At 47.2% G+C, this 20,353-nt stretch overlaps 2 protein-coding genes across 3 annotated transcripts; one reads left to right on the plus strand and one right to left on the minus strand.

The window, feature by feature from the left end:
* The first annotated feature begins 12,785 nt into the window (after nt 1-12,785).
* Nucleotides 12,786-19,263, plus strand: LOC125509279 (dihydrolipoyllysine-residue acetyltransferase component 4 of pyruvate dehydrogenase complex, chloroplastic-like). Its single transcript, XM_048674205.1, has 6 exons — nt 12,786-13,859; nt 13,972-14,163; nt 14,268-14,355; nt 14,433-14,503; nt 14,616-14,699; nt 18,945-19,263. Exons 1-6 carry the CDS (start codon nt 13,008-13,010, stop codon nt 19,047-19,049), a joined length of 1,392 nt encoding a protein of 463 aa, XP_048530162.1. The 5' UTR covers nt 12,786-13,007; the 3' UTR covers nt 19,050-19,263.
* A 65-nt stretch (nt 19,264-19,328) lies between these two features.
* LOC125509280 (heavy metal-associated isoprenylated plant protein 25-like) lies at nt 19,329-20,104 on the minus strand. 2 transcript variants are annotated; one of them, XM_048674206.1, is made up of 3 exons: nt 19,945-20,104; nt 19,783-19,867; nt 19,329-19,696 (listed from the first exon to the last, which is right to left on the minus strand). In XM_048674206.1, exons 1-3 carry the CDS (start codon nt 19,954-19,956, stop codon nt 19,503-19,505), a joined length of 291 nt encoding a protein of 96 aa, XP_048530163.1. In that variant the 5' UTR covers nt 19,957-20,104; the 3' UTR covers nt 19,329-19,502. The 2 variants fall into 2 exon arrangements, with proteins under 2 accessions (XP_048530163.1, XP_048530164.1); XM_048674207.1 differs by having other exon boundaries at nt 19,783-19,864; nt 19,945-20,101.
* Nucleotides 20,105-20,353: the final 249 nt, after the last annotated feature.

The following is a 20,353-nucleotide window of genomic DNA, read 5'->3' on the forward strand; positions in this document are numbered from 1 at the left end:
TCCCGAATTTTCGCGCAGTCCAAACCCTAGCGTCTTCCTCCTCGCGCCACCGGACATGTCCGTCCCGCCGCTGGACGTGTCCACCGCCGCCGCCACATCACTCCGACCAATGGGAGCCTGCCACATCATCTCGGCGACCGCTCCCGGCCAACCGGAGCGCGCCACATCAGCCCGCGCCGCGCCCTCTCTCTCCTCCCCGCCACGCGGCCTGCGGGGCCCAGATCCGGCCCGCGCGGGCCCGGTCACCGCCGCCGTCCGCAGGCACTTGCACGCACCCGCCGCCACCTGCTCGGTCGCCGGCCACCGCGCGCCGCCGCCACCTCGCGCCGGCGCCGCCACTCCGGCCGCCGTGCGCCATGCCCCGCCGCCGTCCTTCGTCGCCGCCGTCCTCGACCGCCGCGCCGGCGCGCCCCGCCCGCGCCGCTCCGGCCAACGTCCTCGCCAGCGCCCTGCCGGAGCTCCTCCACCGTCCGGCCACCGCCTCGCCTCCCTCCGGCGCCGCCCCGCTGCGACCTCGCCGGAGCTTCGCTCCTCGCTGGCGACGCACTCGCCGGAGCCCCGCTCCGGTCGGATCCGAGGAGGGTGGATGAGATCCACCCATCCCTCCAACCAAACGGCGTCCTCCGTCCCGGATCCGCGCCGTCCCGCTTCTCCTCGTCCCTTTGACTTTTTGCGGAGGGTATAATTTCACTAAGTCCCTGAAATTCCCAGTTTCATATGCTCATGTTCATCATGTCGTAACTTTGCATCCGTAGATCCGTTTTGGGCTTGTAGCATATCAAAATGTTCATCTCATAGAGTGCATCATTTCATCTCATTGCATCATTTTCATTTGAGCTCATCTTGATGCCCGAAATGCTGTTGGAAGATTGCTATTTGAGATAATTGTCAGATCTGCTGCTCCATTTAGATATTTGTCATTTTTGCCATGATTAATGTGTGCATGATATGTCCCTGAACTCTACATATGTTTTGTTATATGCTTTGTCATCTTTCCAGAGGTGCCATCCATGTATTTTTGTGATGTGTGTGGTGACTAGCACAAGCTTGCAAAGTAGTGCATTCGTTAATGCTGATTTCAGGGACTTAGGATTTCTCTAAGTCCTTGATCTGTTTTTATTAATGTGCCATATGTTCATGTTGTTTCCTAGTGATCCGTGCCTCTTTTGAGGATGATTTGTTAATATTGTGGTGCTCTATTCATCCATGTCTTTGTTTGCAATTATGGAGCACCCTAGCCTGAGTCAATCGAGCTCTACTTTTGCTATTTCGTGAATCTGGGCAGATTGTCTACTTGTTAGCGATTTTGCCGAGGATGTTGTAGTTAATCCGTGCATGCTATGTTCATGTTGTTTACTAATGATGCCACATCACCACGATTATTATTGTTAGTTTCACGATGATTCAAATCTCGTTCCGAATTCAAATTCAAAATCAAGTCAGACAATAAAAATTTTCAAATATTAAATTTAAAGTGTTCGAAATGTAGAAAATAAATCCTAGATGATTATGGTGGTGAAACCACTTTTTTATAAATTATTTAAATACTCTAAAATAAATAAAACAACATCTTAAACAATTAAATAAATGCCTTTTATATTTAGTAAAATACTAAACTATTTTATTTGGGTGCCATAATTAATATGGCAGTAGTATATTTAGTTATACTAAATCAGGAACTACTTTTATCTTTCTAGAATAGAAAATAAATTAGAGACTAAAAGAAAACAGAATAGGGAAATAAGTAAAAAAAAAACAAAAAAAACCAACAAGCTCCTGTGCGGGTGGGCTTTATGTAGCTATAGTGTTTTGGCCCAGCCCATAAAGGCTTTTCCTCCCACCTCTATACAGAGTAGAGGAGGCCATGGTGCTGTGCACGCACGCATGCCGTCCACGCCACCGATTGTCGCCGTGTCGATCATCTGGGCACTCCAGGAGATGGATAAGAAGACCCCCGACGACTTGGACGAACCCTAACCCTCACTTATCCCCTTGCTCGCCCTTTTTCTCGAAAATTTGCTCGTCCCCGAGTTACTGTCGTCGTCACCCCATCGATCCCGCGGCCACCGGCCTCCCCTCGCCGCGTCAAGATGTCCACGAGCTCTCTCGTCGTCTACTCCTTCGACTACCCCCATTAAATCAAGACGGGCCGCACCGCATGCTCGGCATCGAGTCATTCCCCGCCTGTGGCCGCCGCATCTCGTCGCCGGTTGTCACTGCTACGGGACGCCCCCAACCTCCCAACCTCCTCCATGAGCGCTGGGATGAGCCCCACTACCGATTACCTCGCTTTCCCCTTTCGATCTTGTGTCATTTGCCGCTGCTCCGGTGCTTGCCGTGGTCGCCATGGCTGCAGCTCCATCCGGCCATGCCCTGGCCGCAAACCCGCGAGCGCCTGCCTGAGCGTGGCCTCGCGCCACTGCCTACCACTGCTCGCCCCGCCGTGCCTTGCTGCTCCCCCTCGCGCTGTGCCTGCCCGGCCGTTGCCGCCTACTGCTTAGCGCCGCTGCTTGTACTGCTGTTGTTGCTCGCGTACTGCAGCTGCTCACGAACTGCCCCTGCTATGCTACTGCTGCTGCCCGTTGCTCTGCAGATGATGCTAGTCGTTGCCGTTGTTTAGTTGCTGCTGCTCAGTTGCTTCTACTGCTACCGCTGCAGGCCATAGCCATGGCCAATCGCTGCTATGTGTGTGTGAGTGCGTTCTGTGTGTGTGCGCCATGCGTGTGGACGGCCCTTGTTTAAATTAGTACTATGGTTTAGCTAGTACGTATTAATTTGTGTTAAAATAGTCTAGTAGTAGATGACATGTAGGCCCCATTAAATAAGTTAGTTTTTTTTGCTAAATAGTCCATGACATGTGGGCCACACCTATCCTTTTGACTAGCCAAGTTGACTTAAATATTTCAGAAAATGAAATAGACTTTAGAAATTCATATAAATTAAACCGTAACTCGGATGAAAATGCTTTCTACATGAAAGTTGCTCAGAACGACGAGACGAATCTGGATACGCAGCCCGTTCGTCCGCCGCGCATCCCTAGCATAGCGAACACGCAACTTTCCCCCCGATTCATCTATCCAAAAACGCGAAACACCGGGGATATTTTCCCGGATGTTTCCTCCCTTCACCAGTACCACCTCATACCGCGGTATAACACCCTTAGCACCACTTATTGTCTTGTCATGCATATGTTTGCTTGTATTTACTGTTTCTTCCCCCTCTCCTCTCCGGCAGACCCCGAGACCGCCGCCGGCGACCCCCAGTTCGACTACGGTGTCGACGACCCCTCCTTCTTGCCGGAGCAACCAGGCAAGCCCCCCCCCCTTTTGATCACCAGATATCGCCTACTCTTCTCTCTACTGCTTGCATTAGAGTAGTGTAGCATGTTACTGTTTTTCGTTAATCCTACTCTGATGCATAGCCTGTCATTGTTACTACAACTGTTGATACCTTACCTGCAATCCTAAATGCTTAGTATAGGATGCTAGATTATCATCAGTGGCCCTACATTCTTGTCAGTCTGTCATGCTATACTATCGGTCCGTGATCACGTCGGGTGTTGATCACGGGTAAATACATAGATATATACATTCTATACAGGTGGTGACTAAAGTTGGGTCGGCTCGTTGAGTACCCGCAAGTGATTCTGATGTGGGGGCTGAAGGGGCAGGTGGCTCCATCCAGGTAGTGGTGGGCCTGAGTTCCCGACGGCCCCCGACTGTTACTTTGAGGCGAAGCGACAGGGTAGGTTGAGACCACCTAGGAGAGAGGTGGGCCTGGCCCTGGTCGGCGTCCGCGGTTATTTTTAAATAACACGCTTAATGAGATCTTGGTATTTGATCTGAGTCTAGCCACTGGCCTATACGCACTAACCAACTATGCGGGGACAGTTATGGGCACTCGACGTCATGGTATCAGCCGAAGCCTTCGTGACGTCAGCGACTGAGCGGCGCGCGCCGGGTTGGACTGGAATGCCTGCTCTTGTATAAGGGAGGCTAGGTCTGCTCATCGGCCGCGTACGCAACGTGCAGGTGTGCAATGGGCGATGGGCCCAGACCCCTGCGCCATAGGATTTAGACCGGCGTGCTGACCTCTCTGTTGTGCCTAGGTAGGGTTGCGACGTGTAGATCTTCCGAGGCCGGGCATGACCCAGACAAGTGTGTCCGGACAAAGGGGATCGAGCGTGTTGGGAAATGTGGTGCACCCCTGCAGGGAAGTTAATCTATTCGAATAGCCGTGATCTTCGGTAACAGGACGGCTTGGAGTTGTACCTTGACCTTATGACAACTAGAACCGGATACTTAATAAAACACACCCTTTCAAGTGCCAGATACAACCCGGTGGTCGCTCTCTAACAGGGCGACGAGGAGAGGATCATCGGGTAAGATTATGCTATGCGATGTTACTTGGTGAACTTACCATCTACTCTCTTCTTCTGCTGCAAGACGGAGGTTACCAGAAGCATAGTCTTCGATAGGACTAGCTATCCCCCTCTTATTTTGGCATCCTGCAGTTCAATCCACATATGCTACCCTTTTCCATTTGATACCAATGCATACATATGTAGTGTAGCTCCTTGCTTGCGAGTACTTTGGATGAGTACTCACGGTTGCTTTGCTCCCTCTTTTTCCCCTTTCTATACCCGATTGCTGCGACCAGACGATGGAGACCAGGAGCCAGACGCCACCGTCGACGATGACTGTTGCTACTCTGGAAGTGCCTACTACTACGTGCAGGCCGCTGATGACGACCAGGAGTGGTTTAGGAGGATCCCAGGCAGGAGGCCTGCGCCTCTTTCGATCTGTATCCCAGTTTGTGCTAGCCTTCTTAAGGCAAACTTGTTTAACTTATGTCTGTACTCAGATATTGTTGCTTCCGCTGACTCGTCTATGATCGAGCTCTTGTATTCGAGCCCTCGAGGCCCCTGACTTGTAATATGATGCTTGTATGACTTATTTTATTGGTAGAGTTGTGTTGTGATATCTTCCCGTGAGTCCCTGATCTTGATCGTAGACGTTTGCGCGTATGATTAGTGTACGATTGAATCGGGGGCGTCACAGATATGCTCCAAAGCCCTCAACTACTTTCTCACATCCACATATGACCTAAACCAAAAGTCAAACTCGGCCCCACCGATTCTTTCTATCCGACACCACTGAGTTCAGATGTCATAGCCACTGCCACAAACCCTAGGCAAATCGGTCTCACCGATAGGGATCTCGGTCTCACCGAAATGGAATTGTAATCTCTCTGTTTCTCTTCGTAACGTTTCGGTCCCACCGAGATTGCAATGTAAACTCTCTGTTTCCCTTTCGTAACATTTCGGTCTCACCGAAATGAGCGAATCGGTCCCACCGAGTTTACCTGACCAACTCTTTGGTTGGCTTATTACCAAAATCGGTCTCACCGAGTTTGTGTAATCGGTCTCACCGATATTACGTTATGCCCTAACCCTAACCATATCGGTCCTACCGAGTTGCATGTCGGTCCCACCAAAAATCTTAACGGTCACTAGATTTGCTGAATCGGTCCGACCGAGTTTACCAATTCGGTCCCACCGAGATTGGCAAGTTGTGTGTAACGGTTAGATTTTGTGTGGAGGCTATATATACCCCTCCACCACCTCTTCATTCGAGACATCAGAACGAACCTACACTTCCAACTTACCTTTTCTGAGAGAGAGCCACCTACACTTGTGTTGAGGCCAAGATATTCCATTCCTACCATATAAATCTTGATCTCTAGCCTTCCCCAAGTTGCTTTCCACTCAAATCTTCTTTCCACCAAATCCATGTCCTGTGACAGAGAGTTGAGTGTTGGGGAGACTATCATTTGAAGCACAAGAGCAAGGAGTTCATCATCAACACACCATTTGTTACTTCTTGGAGAGTGGTGTCTCCTAGATTGGCTAGGTGTCACTTGGGAGCCTCCGACAAGATTGTGGAGTTGAACCAAGGAGTTTGTAAGGGCAAGGAGATCGCCTACTTCGTGAAGATCTACCGTTAGTGAGGCAAGTCCTTCATGGGCGACGGCCATGGTGAAATAGACAAGGTTGCTTCTTCGTGGACCCTTCGTGGGTGGAGCCCTCCGTGGACTCGTGCAACCGTTACCCTTCGTGGGTTGAAGTCTCCATCAACGTGGATGTACGATAGCACCACCTATCGGAACCATGACAAAAACATCCATGTCTCCTATTGCGTTTGAATCCTCCAAGCCCTTCCCTTTACATTTTTGCAAGTTGCATGCTTTACTTTCCGCTGCTCATATACTCTTTGCATGCTTGCTTGAATTGTGTTAAGATTGCTTGACTTGTCCAAAATTGCTAAAATCTGCCAACAACTAAAATTGGGAAAATGATAAGTTTTATTTGGTCAAGTAGTCTAATCACCCCCCTGTAGACATACTTTCGATCCTACATATACCTTAGCATGATTCTGGCAAGGGAGTACAATAGTGATCTAGGAGTAGATCACTGGACAACGGTTAAAATTATTCTTAGAGGACTAAGGAAATATTTCTCGGTTATGGAGGTGATAAAAGAGTTCGTCGTAAAGAGTTACGTCGATGCAAGCTTTTTACATCGATCTACTGGATACATATTGAAAGTGGGAGCAATTAGCTAGAGTAGCTCCATGCAGAGCATTGTAGACATAGAAATTTGCGAAATACATACGGATCTGAATGTTGCAGACCCGTAGACTAAACTTCTCTCACAAGCAAAACATGATCGCTCTTTGGGTGTTAATCACATAGCGATGTGAACTAGATTATTGACTCTAGTAAACCCTTTGGGTTTTAGTCACATGGAGATGTGAACTAATCACATAAAGATGTGAACTAGATTATTGACTCTAGTGCAAGTGGGAGACTGAAGAAAATATGCCCTGGAGGCAATAATAAAGTTATTATTTATTTCCTTATATCATGATAAATGTTTATTATTCATCCTAGAATTGTATTAACCCGAAACTTAGTACATGTGTGAATACATAGACAAACAGAGTGCCACTAGCATGCCTCTACATGACTAGCTCGTTGAATCAAAGATGGTTAAGTTTCCTAGCCATAGACATGAGTTGTCATTTGATTAACGGGATCACATCATTAGAGAATGATGTGATTTACTTGACCCATTCCGTTAGCTTAGCATTTGATCGTTTAGTATATTGCTATTGCTTTCTTCATCACTTATACATGTTCCTATGACTATGAGATTATGCAACTCCCGAATACCGGAGGAACACTTCGTGTGCTACCAAACGTCACAACATAACTGGGTGATTATAAAGGTGCTCTACAGGTTTCTCCGATGGTACTTGTTGAGTTGGCATAGATCGAGATTAGGATTTGTCACTCCGATTGTCGGAGAGGTATCTCTGGGCCCTCTCAGTAATGCACATCACTATAAGCCTTACAAGCATTGTAACTAATGAGTTAGTTACGGGATGATGTATTACGGAACGAGTAAAGAGACTTGCCGGTAACGAGATTGAACTAGGTATTGAGATACCAACAATCGAATCTCGGGCAAGTAACATACAGATGACAAAGGGAACAACGTATGTTGTTATGCGGTTTGACCGATAAAGATCTTCGTAGAATATGTGGGAGCCAATATGAGCATCCAGGTTCCGCTATTGGTTAGTGACCGGAGGCGTGTCTCGGTCATGTCTACATAGTTCTCGAACCCGTAGGGTCAGCACGCTTAAAGTTATGTGACGATCGGTATTATGAGTTTTTGTGTTTTGATGTACCGAAGGTAGTTCGGAGTCCCGGATATGATCACGGACATGACGAGGAGTCTCGAAATGGTTGAGACATAAAGATCGATATATTGGACGACTATGTTCGGACACCGGAAGTGTTTCGGGAGGTTTCAGACATATACCGGAGTACCGGGGGGTTACCGGAAGCCCCCGGGGAGTATATTGGGCCTACTGGGCCCTAGTGGGAGAAGAGGAGGGGCGGCCAGGGCAGCCGCGCCCCCTCGCCCTCTAGTCCGAATTGGACAAGGAGGGGGGTGGCGCCCCCTTTCCTTCTCTTCTTCTCTCCCTTCCTTCTCCTCTCCTACTCCTACTTGGAAGGGGGAAGTCCTACTCCCGGTGGGAGTAGGACTCCTCATGGGGCGCTCCATAGGAGGCCGGCCCCCTCCCCCTCCTCCACTCCTTTATATACGGGGAGGGGGGCACCCCTTGGAGACACAACAATTGATCATTGATCTCTTAGCCGTGTGCGGTGCCCCCCTCCACCATAATCCACCTCGGTCATATCATAGCGGTGCTTAGGCGAAGCTCTGCGTCGGTAGCTTCATCAACACTGTCACCATGCCGTCGTGCTGACGAAGCTCTTCCCGGAAGCACTACTGGATTGTGAGTTCGCGGGACGTCACCGAGCTGAACGTGTGCTGAACGCGGAGGTGCCATACGTTTGGTACTGAGGATCGGTCGATTGTGAAGACGTACGACTACATCAACCGCGTTGTCATAACGCTTCCGCTTACGGTCTATGAGGGTACGTAGACGACACTCTCCCCTCTCGTTGCTATGCATCACCATGATCTTGCGTGTGCGTAGGATTTTTTTTGAAATTACTATGTTTCCCAACAATTGTGCTCTCCGTGTCGCGCAAGCATGAGGGATTCCCGTTGTAGGGTGTTGCAATACGTTCATGATTCGTTTATAGTGGGTTGCTTGAGTGACAGAAGCATAAACCCGAGTAAGGGGGTTGTTGCGTATGGGATAAAGGGGACTTGATGCTTTAATGCTATGGTTGGGTTTTACCTTAATGATCTTTAGTAGTTGCAGATGCTTGCTAGAGTTCCAATCATAAGTGCATATGATCCAAGAAGAGAAAGTATGTTAGCTTATGCCTCTCCCTCATATGAAATTGCAATGACGACTATCGGTCTTGTTAACAATTGCCAAAGACAATTTCGCACACCGATCCACCATTATTCCACACTCGCTATTTATAATATTTAGTAATATATTCTAACTTTATGATAACAAAACCTACTTTTATATTTTATCTCGCCAATACCATGCAAAGTTATCCTCTTCATACCCACAACGTAGTTTTATTTCTCGTTTCTAGTTGGAAGCAAACGTTCGGTGTACGTAGCGTCGTATCAGTGGCAGATAGGACTTGAGAGAATATTGATCTTACCTTTAGCTCCTTGTGGGTTCGACACTCCATACTTATCACTTCCACCATTGGGAATTGCTACGATGATTCCCTTCACTTGGGGATTATCACCCGCGAGTTGATGTGAAAGTCAGGCAGGCCCGTAGAGCACCCGCGAGTTTTCTACGAGGCACGACCGGGCATTCTGGGCCCTTGCCATAAGTCCACGAGACGGGGCGACATGTTCACATTATCGTGAGTCTCTGCTCATCTCCGCGACCCCCAATGCACTAACATGTTTGGGTATTTGTTCTGAGTTGGCCTCTGGCCTTTACACACTAACCACCACACGAGAATAGTTATGGGCCTCGGCGTTGTGGTATCAGCCGAAGCTTTGTCAGACGTCTAGTTCAGCATTGCGGCACGGCTGGGCCGGCACCCCAGAGGTGGAGCCTGGTCAGCCCTGCTCGCAACGACTCGGAGTGCAACAGGCGATGGGCCCAAGACCCCGGAGTGTTTAGGATGTAGACCGGCGGGGACCTCTCTCTTGAGCCTAGGTAGGGTTGCGACGTGTTGATCTTCCGAGGCCGGGCATTGACTCAGAAAAGTGTGTCTGGCCAGAGTAATCAAGCGTGTTTGGTAATGTGGTGCACCCCTGCAGGGAAGTTATCTATTCGAATACCGTGTCCATGATAATGGACGTTCAGACTTGTATCCTGATCTATTACAACTAGAACTGGTTACTTGAGACATGTGATGGATATGTGGCTCCGGGATTGCTTTCTCGCGGGGAGACGATAAAGGATCTCTGGGTGTTATTGCTACAACATGCTTGTTAAATATAAAATGCTATTCTTTACTCTTCTACATGCTGCAAGATGCTTGGAGTTGCTTGAAGATGCTAGTCTTCGACAGGCTAGGCCTTCCCCTCTATTCTGGCATTCTGCAGTTCAGTCCACAGTACAACCCTTCCGTTTGATACCAACGTATACTTAGTATAGATCTGATGCTTGCGAGTACTTTGGATGAGTACTCATGGTTGCTTTGCTACCCCTTCCCCCTGTATTTCTTCTTTCCGGTTGTTGCAACCAGATGGTGGATCCCAGGAGCCAGATGCCACCCCAGTCGACTACTACTACCCGGATGGTGCCTACTACTACGTGGAGACTGCCGATGACCAGGAGTAGTTAGGAGGTCCCAGGCAAGAGGCCTTGCCTCTTCGATCGTGTTGCTTTTGTGCTAGCCTTCTTAAAGCATCCTTGTTTAACTTATGTCTGTACTCAGATATTGTTGCTCCCGCTAACTTTTGTGTATCAAGCTTTTGTATTCAAGCCCTCGAGGCTCCTGGCTTGTAATATTAAGCTTGTATTATTTTGATTTGTGTCTAGAGTTGTGTTGTGATATCTACCCGTGAGTCCTTGATCTTGATCGTACACATTTGCGTGTATGATTAGTGTACGGTCCAATTAGAGGCGTCACACCAAAAGAAAGAATAGTCTCCTCGTAAGAAGCCTACATTTGATGATATACTGGACAAGTCGTGTGCCCTCCATAGCAGAGAAGAGAATGACACATCCAAGCATACAACGAGGCAGTTCTGGGTGTTGAAGAAAATTCAATCAAAGAAGACATCGTCTACTGACAGTGAAGGTGAAGGTGATGCAGTTGCCAAAGATTCAGTGATGGGCTGCCCTAGGGAGAAACATGTGCTCCCCAATCTCTCTCCCACCTTCATATGTCGTCGTCGCCCCGATATCCTCGGCGCTCCTCCCTTCCCTCTTGCAACAAGCTCACACGTGACACCTCCGTCGTTGCTACACGGCCATGCTGCTGCAGTGAGTGGGGCCGAAGCCTATGAGGTCACCGGTCATCAGCCATGACATGCGAGCTCATGGGTGGGCGGTGGCGAGGAGTGTTGTGAGCTCACACACCCACGATGATGTCGTGCTGCGGCCGGTGGGGACCATGTGTTGCGACCGCGTGCCGCGAACCCCAACTAGCGATTTTGCGACCATCCATTTGAGAAGTCACGACCCCTAGCCGAATATGTTGCATCCGACCGACCAACCACCAGCAACAGGAGCTACGCCCGACGATGGCAGGTGGTGCAAGTTGAGCGACCCATGCTAGTGATGGGCATGCCACCAGCGAGATGGTGGTGCTGCGAACAATGCCACCCGATGCTTGCAAGCGAGCGAGGGGCGCCTCAACAAAGGAAGAGAGAACGAGCGCTACACCGACGCCGAGGAAGTAGTTGCTACAATTTCTTTTCCACATGCAATTAGATGGTCACAACCAAGGCAATCGGACGGTGTGCATGATGACCTATCGATCACTCGAATAGATCGACCAATGTAGAACACCTAATGTGGAAAACGAGGCCCCCCAAACCTAAACGACCATGCTCGATCTGGGCCGTGGAAGTTCCATCGCACAATTAGCCAAGCAAAATTGTCTCAAAAAAAAGCCGAGCAAAATTCTATCTGCCACGGTCCCCGTCTGGGGTGCTCCTATATGCCGCCCGTGTGCGTCCGATCGTTGCAACTTCGCTGAAGCGACGCGCACACGGGCCGGCCCAATCATCTCGCTGTGAGCAAAAAATCGACAAAAGAAGAAGCGCGTGCGTAGGATCAAACCGATGACCTCATCCTGGAATCCAGTGAGGCTAACCAGCTGAGATAGCTACCACGAATGTTTTACATGCAGCGCCAATCTTAAAGTAGAACGTACAGGGCAAATCCTCTAAAAAAATGTTCAACATTTTTATAATATACGTTGAATAAATTTTAAAATACAGTGAGCGTTTTTGTAAAAAAAAATACTGAACACAATTTAAATACTAAACTGGACATTTTATGGGTATATGTTAAACAATTTTTTAATATATGATGAACAAAACTTTAATACACAATGAACATTTTCTAAATATACGTTGAACAATTTAATAATATACAATGAATATTTTTGTAATACACAATGAACATTTTCTAATATAAGTTGAACAATTTAATAATATACAATGAACATTTTTTAATACATAATGAACATTTTCTAATATACATTAAACAATTTAATAATATACAAATAACATTTTTGTAATACACAATGAACATTTTTATAGTGCAAGGTGGACTATTTCATAATATACGATGAGCATTTTCTTAATACATTGAAGATTTTTGTAACACACGGTGAACATTTTATATAAATACGTAATAATAAGAAGAAGAACAGAAACAGAAAATAAAAAAGGTAACGTAAAAGAAAGAAAATGAAAGGACAAAAAGGAATCAAAACAGAAAAATAAAAAACCGGAACAAAACAACTGAAACCGGCCAAAACAGTGAAAAAACTGAAAGCAAAAAAACCATAGAAGAAAAACGAAAAAAAAACCCGCAAGAAACAAGGAAAACAGCAGCGAACGAAATCCGTACGCGGGCCGGCCCAAGTGGCGACTTGCTTCAGCGAAGGCTCCTCCTTTTGACGCCTGCGGGCGTCAAATAGGATTTGCCCCCCGTCTGGACCGGGAGATCATGATCTGACGGCACCAGGAGAGCCCACGCATTGCGGAAAGGGGTGCCACTTGTCCATGTCTTGACCGCGAGATCACGATCGGACGGCATCTAGAGAGCCCACGTATTACGGAACTAACTGGCAGAGTCGTACCGTCTGGTTGGTTCGCGGTTGCCTTCACCGAATGACAACACCTCCCCCCTCACGCCACCGCCGCCGCCGCCGCGCTCGCTCGCCGGATTCCGCCGCATTTTCCCCCGGCCCGAGCCCTCCTCGCCCCGTCCCACAGTCTCACTGCTGCGGCAAGCTCCTTCTCATTCCAAATTTCGCCACGACGAGCTGACATCGGTGATTGACCCCACCCGCGGGCCATGGCGTCGCTGGCTTCTCTCTCCATCTACACCGTGCCTGGGCGCGCAGGCCGTGCGGAGTCCGTTAAAGCCCCTCGCCGGCGGCGTATGGCGGTGGTGCGGGCGAAGGTGCGCGAGATCTTCATGCCTGCGCTGAGCTCGACGATGACGGAGGGCAAGATCGTCTCCTGGACGACCGCCGAGGGAGACCGCGTCTCCAAGGGCGACCCCGTGGTGGTCGTCGAGTCCGACAAGGCCGACATGGATGTGGAGACCTTCCACGACGGCATCATCGCCGCCGTCCTCGTCCCGGCCGGTGGGACCGCCCCCGTCGGCGCCCCCATCGCCCTCCTCGCGGAGTCAGAGGAGGATGTCGCCCTCGCGCAGGCGCGTGCCCAGGCCCTATCCAAGGCCCAGGGCGAAGAAACCCCTCCTCCCCATGCTGCCGCCACGGCTCCACCTACCATGGCTCCTGCTCCGGCAACAGTGACCGCGCCCACGAATGGCATCGCTACGCCTCATGCCAAGAAGCTCGCGAAGCAGCACAGAGTGGACATCTCCAATGTTGTCGGCACCGGGCCAAACGGCCGCATCACCGCGGCTGACGTTGAGGCAGTCGTTGGCATCCAGCCAAAGCCAAAGGCCGCTCCACCTCCACCCCCTGCAGCTCGCTCTGCGCCTCCGGCTGGCATACCATTAGTAGCTGCAGTCCGACAACCAGCAGTGCTTCCTCCGGTGCCTGGCGCGACTGTGGTACCATTCACATCGATGCAATCGACGGTGAGCAGGAACATGGTGGAGAGCTTGTCAGTGCCAACGTTCCGAGTTGGGTATGCCATCAAGACCGATAAGCTTGATGCACTCTATGAGAAGGTATCGTTGCGATGAACCTTTGACAAAATATTGAATTGCACAGCTAGATTCTTGAGATACCGCTCAAGTTTTCATGTGTGTAGTGACAGTTTGATTAAAATGGATTGTGCAGGTTAAGTTGAAAGGGGTTACAAAAACATTGTTGCTGGTGAAAGCGGCAGGCATGGCACTCGCTCAGCACCCAGTTGTGAATGCCAGCTGCAGGGATGGAAAGAGCTTCAGTTACAACAGTAGTATCAACATCGCGGTGGCGGTTGCCATCGAGGGTGGCCTTCTTACGCCTGTATTAGAGGATGTTGATAAGGTATATGCTTATTGCGATAGCTGTCTTTTCTATTAAGAAATGCAACATTTAGCATGTCTGTAAATCAATTAAAAGCCTCAAAAAAATGCAAATTAACATTGCAGTCAGATATATATCTGCTCGCGCAAAAATGGAGAGCCCTGCTCAAGAAGACGCGCATGAAGCAGCTCCAACCAAGTGAATACAGCTCAGGTAAGGAACTTGTGTCTTATTTTGACATTTAGTTTTTCACTGGAACTGTGCTTACATGGAGATCTGCTGTTGTATAGGGACGTTTTCGCTGTCCAATCTGGGTATGTTTGGGGTAGATAGATTTGATGCAATCCTTCCACCTGGTCAGGTGAGTTATTTTCCTGATCTCTGCTCGGTCAGTATGAATTGCAGATAAATTGCATCTGTGCAACATAAGAACCAACAACTAAGAACCACTATATATAAATTGCTCGATCCAGGGGGCTATCATGGCTGTTGGAGCATCGAGACCTACTGTTATAGCTGACAAGAATGGTTTCTTCAGTATCAAGAACGAAATGCTGGTTAGTTTGCTTTTCAGTTTTTAATTTGCATATATCAAAGCTGACTGGTTAGTACTAAATGCATGCATTCAACAGATATTAATGCGTGTGAACCCCTAGTGTATGTTGCTGAAATACATTATCATATACTCCCTCTGTTCCTAAATATTTGTCTTTTTAGAGGTTTTAAATGATGACTACATACGGAGCAAAATGAGTGAATCTATACTCTAAAATATGTCTATATACATCCGTATGTGGTGATCATTTGGAATCTCTAGAAAGACAAATATTTAGGAACGGAGGGAGTATAATATGCAGGCATGATAAGCATGTAAACTTGGTTGATTATGTATGAGGTCTGTAGTGACATAAGAGTAATAGCAAAAATGCCCGTGCGTTGCTACGGGGCATATTTAATCTAGTTGTTCAACACCAATCGTCTCTAATGTAATAATGATGATGCAAAACATCCATCATGACATAACCTTGGTATATGCAGTTTAGCCTAACTTCTCTTAAATCATTAAATCGACAGGAAATGGGAGTGCTCTTTCTGAGTGCCACAATCAATGATGTAGAAATCACATTTTACACAAACAGAAGGCACAATAATGTATTGACCATAATGATAAGCAACATATGAAGGTGCTTACCCTAGCATTCTTGTTGGGAAACCATCATTACCATTGATGGAACCTATAATTAAAGAACAATGTAGCTGTCCTATCTCAAGCCGCCCAAAGAGCTAGCTTCAAAGCTATAGATGCCTGCAACTTTCATTGATCTCAGCGCAGAATGAGAAGGTAGTAAAGAACATTTACATATGTTGTTGCATTGTCATTTTGATGAATTGCATTGAACAAAATAATACAATACCAAAGGTAGACGTTACACATTGCCCTGACCACCATGTATAAATGAGTTGGCTACTTATTTTAGGATACAGGACCCAGAATAAAAGGAGAAATATCTCAATATATGCGGCTAATATCTCAAGTGTTTCTGACCGTGTTTCACTACATCCATGTGCACCAGCTACCTCTGTAGAAGGAAACACGCTCCTTGTGTACCAGTTGTTTCGGTAGAAGGAAGTACTTCAATTAAAACAGATCCCAACAATGCGCAGGTCGATCCATCTTTGAGCTGAAATAGAAAAGAGGATAGCCTTCTTAGTAATAACTGTAATATATGTTTGGACAGACATGCTGGGAAATATCTCTTAGACAAAAAGGATAAGGGAAGACTGAAATAAAACAATACCGAAGTGTGCCTTCGGCTACATCATCTCAGCTACAAATTTATTAAGCAGAAAGTTAGATGAATGTTCAAATGACTGTTCATGTGAGAACATACTACCAAGAATTAGAGCACACCAGGGCATAAGAATTTTGAATACATTTCAAATCAGAAAGAAAAGATGCAGGCTCGTCCCTTCAGGATTTAAGTCAACTATATAACCAAGATCGCTGACTTACACCTTACTTGTGTAGAGAAGAAAAACTCCTTCGCTTATAGGTCCGTAGTTAACCTCACATAAATAGCTTGCACACTTGCTAAATATTGTAGCAAATAACAGGATACAAACCATACATAGACAAATTAACTCTTATTTTATTTGTGTGATTATACAAACTAACAAACACCCATGGTCCTGTGAATAACTTTTTATTTCATATTGTATTTACAACTGAAAAAACGTGTAAAATTAGTATTGCATCAACAATAATAGTATAAGCTTATTAATTGTAAGTTAGATTATCTATTCCTGTAAATTTTCACATCAAGTACTGCATCTTCCTTTTGCTATCCATAGTTGTGAGTTGGGATCACCTACCTCCAGATTTAGATTTTTTTTTCGCAACCTTTTTCAACAAAAAGTTGTAAGCAGACATGTCCTGGTTGGATAGAGATCCAGATAGCTCCCTCTCCAACTGGACGGTGGTGTTTCCAACAATTTTGGATTCATTCAGGAAGCATTCCTCAGTTGTTCATTATTAGTTCAAGTTACAAGACATTTCATGTTAATTAGCTGGAAAAACATTTACCTTAAGGTCTGCATAGCTGGCCTGAACATCTATCATCCCAAGGCTGCACTATAATAGCTCAACAGTTCTCACTTCTAGAACTGTATGTTCCTTTGAGTAGTTGGATTGTGTAGCTACAGACAAAAATGAGTATCTGCTGAATGTTAATATATTGTAGGTTTATAACCTAAGGCATATTGTTATAAAAAATCAATAAAACCGGTGGGAAGGGGAACGCACATGCAAGGTGGGGAGGTGGAGATGAAATGAACGAAACGGCATACATATTTCCCTTTAATAGTAGCCTAAAAGATCACTTGAACTTGTATCCCAAATAGAGAAGACATGAGTATCAGACGGAACCCCTAAATCCACATCTATTGTTTGTCTATAAATCCGTAACGTCTATCTTCTACTAAGATCCAAAAGCAACCTTGGCTTATCCAAACTGAAATTAGGGGAAATTTTATTTGTCAAATATGAAAGAAGAGAACAACATTCTTATAATATTAAGACTTTGTTAGAGAAGAAAAGAAAGAAGATTAGTGTGCCCCCTGTTATGATCAAGTTATCAGCTAACCACCACTAATATCATAGTTTGAATTTTACTCTGCTCTAACAGTGAGAAAAACTATAACTACAGTAAGCAGGAAAATAATTGGCACACCAAATTCCTCTAAAAAATTTGCACACCAGGAGGGAAGAGCTAAAAACTTGAGACATGAAAAAAATATCAAATCCTATTGAATCATATTTATGAATTAACTGTACCAATCTATGGCTACATATAAATAGAATAGCTAGAAAGCACAGCAGATTGTACAGTTCAAAGGTGGAGTGGTCTAGGAACAACCTCATGGCTGCCGCTGCACTGCCAAGGTTGTTTCCACGCTTGCAGCTACCAAGGACGATGTCAAAACAGGAGGTCGCGTTAGATTAGGCACCCGTGGCCGCGGTTGCAGATGGACAGCTGCTGTATCTGCGCTCCTTCCTGAACACCACAACATCTGCAGTTTTCACCAACATCTATGATTATTTGCAAGAGCATTATAGCACAAATCAAACTGGTTCGTGGTAGTCTCTGAATGAACAAACTAACAGTCAGTTGTTGCATCCACACGAGTACTGCCATCTATCCTTCCGATGCCCCATCCACGCACACAGTAAGAAACCTAAATAATTATTTGTGATTGGGACGTTGCTGTTGGAGACGGTTAGCTCAACTAATAGTGAAGGTTCAATTGAACATACCTGGTGGGGGAGGTTGATGTGCCTGCGTGATTGCTCTCCCCGTGGTGACCTGTGAGATTCCAATGAGTTGACCATAGACCTCCCTCTGCACTAACCGATGCGCCTCCCACTGCACTTCACCCTCGGCCTCCCTGCCTAGCCAGCCTCGTCCTCCTCCCTGTCTTCGGCAGCCGTGGGATGGAGAGGTGTTGCCGAGAGCAGTTTGGACGGCTATGGGGGCGGCGATTTGGACGGCGGTGGTGGCGGCGGCATAGGGCGGCGGCGCGGACGGCGATGGGGGCCGAGTAGAGGGTCTTCCCTTGACCTTCGAGGCACCGGCGCCGGCGGCGGAGGGGGTGGGCAGGGGCTATGGGATAGGTCATCGCAGGGGTGGAGAGGAGACGGATCACCGCACGGGGACAGGAGCGGGCCGAAGAGCACGGGGTTAGGGCAGGCCGAAATAGGCCCAATGCAGTGATGCTATTCGCGAGGTTCCTATTTTTAACGAACCGTTTTTTAACTATTGATTATTATGGATGGCATGGTGGGTAATTATTTGCAATTTTTAGGGTTAACTTAACGACGGTGAGCGGGCGGGCAGAAGCACTATTTGCTTTATTATTAGGGAAAGATTTCTGCTTCATGCCACAGCTAAATATGGCTGCAGGATGTTCTGTTTACCTGAGCTGGTTTCTAATTGGTAAAGTTTTGTTTGCTTCTATAACTGCAAGCGCGTTTTGGTTTGGGACATCATCACATCAAATGTGCTTTGTGGCAGTTATCAAGAAATACTGCTTGCCTCCTGATTCTGTCCAGACTGTACATTCTCAGTGCTAACCTACAAATGCCGTGTTTATTGTGAATTTTTCCTAAGATCGTACTTCATGGTATTATACATGCAGCTTTTAGACCTCTAAACCTTCATTTGCAACACCACATTTATAGAATTAACAAAATCCTAGTAAAATGCAGCTCAGGACCCTAACTAAGTTGCTCATAACCTTTTCAGGTCAATGTTACTGCTGATCACAGGATTATATATGGCGCTGACTTGGCAGCATTTCTGCAAACATTTGCAAAGATTGCCGAGGACCCTGAGAGCTTAACACTGTAGAAGAGAAGTTCCTCGGAAGCGTGTACGTGATTTATCTGGTCCAATTGGACCATGATACGAATAATGTTATGGAGAATTCGCGAAGGCGTTGAAATTGTAGAATAGCCACAGATATACTCCTCTTTTTTGGATGTAGATACCCTGATTCATCAAACTATGAATAATTCTACACTCTTTGGGGTGTTAATAATGCAAAAGATCTTTACATTGAGAATAGCTTGTTTGTGGCTTGGATGATGCTGGTTAGCAAGAAATCAAGATTAAGCAGGCCGCCAGTGGTGAAATAACTGAGTAGTGAAGTTCACTCAAACAAGTCATAAGAGGACTACAGATCAAAATGATGATTTCATAAGCTCGCACACAAGAAGGTGGGTAAATCCTCCTGAAAGTGTCAGGTCAAGAAGCTAATACAAGCAGCATCCGAGTGCTCTGCTGGTGCATACAAGGTGGGTTTCAGTTTGAGGGCATCTGCCCGCCGCCGGCGCCCTGCTCGTCGGCGCCCCCCGGCCCTGCGGCCTCCCTGAGCTCCAATATCTCGACGCGCCGGTTGGTCCGCTTCCTGATCTTGATGGCCACGTCCTGCGGGCTGAAGGCGCCCCAGACGCTCACCCGGCCGTGCTTCCGGTCGATCAGGTGGCTCTCCAGCTCTGTCATTTTTGTTTCAGATAACAACACAGAGCAAGACACGCAGCAACTTGAGAGGTCTGTGGAAAGAGGAGGACGTGCTACGTACCTTGCATCTGGAGCAGCGCCCTCCTGATCTTCTGGTAGCACCCGTTGCAGTCTATGCTCATCCGCAGGGTCATGCAGTAGAACTGCTGCAGAGCACAGGAGACACAGAGTAAGAGACACACACCACGTCAGTGTTGCTGCTGCTGCCTTCCTAGGCACATACCCTGTAGTCCATGAAGACGACGATACTGCTCTTCCTCTGAGGTGGCGGAGCAGCCGCGTCGACTGACCGGAGAAAGCTTGGGGTTCCGGGGAACAGAAGTTGTGAGGAAAGCAAGGAACCTTAGGTGCAGAAAGTGGGGAGTTAGCGCTGCTTAAGAGCCTCTTTTTATGGCCACCCGCTTCTTCGTTTCCTCGTGGGCTCGACGTGTGCTGTCAGAATCTGATTCTGCTTCCCACATTGTTCCTTTGCTATCTGTTCTTCGGATCTTTATAAGTTGCCGGTAGGACCTGCAAACATGCTCCGGACATCTATTTTATAATTTTTGGATCGGCAAAAAGATCTGCATACGAGATACCTACCTGTAGGCTTGTGGATATATATTCTTCCAGGCTCTAGCTTGTACTTAACA

Source organism: Triticum urartu, chromosome 5 (assembly GCF_003073215.2).
Source record: "Triticum urartu cultivar G1812 chromosome 5, Tu2.1, whole genome shotgun sequence".
Lineage (NCBI taxonomy): Eukaryota > Viridiplantae > Streptophyta > Magnoliopsida > Poales > Poaceae > Triticum > Triticum urartu.

Bases quoted from the DNA above. Each gene is read 5' to 3' on its own strand.
- LOC125509279 (XM_048674205.1), top strand. From the start codon at position 13,008: ATGGCGTCGCTGGCTTCTCTCTCCATCTACACCGTGCCTGGGCGCGCA. The intron at 13,860-13,971 runs GTATCGTTGCGA...TGGATTGTGCAG, and splicing joins TTGATGCACTCTATGAGAAG to GTTAAGTTGAAAGGGGTTAC. The intron at 14,700-18,944 runs GTTAGTTTGCTT...TAACCTTTTCAG, and splicing joins GTATCAAGAACGAAATGCTG to GTCAATGTTACTGCTGATCA.
- LOC125509280 (XM_048674206.1), bottom strand. The intron at 19,697-19,782 runs GTACGTAGCACG...CAAAAATGACAG, and splicing joins GGCGCTGCTCCAGATGCAAG to AGCTGGAGAGCCACCTGATC.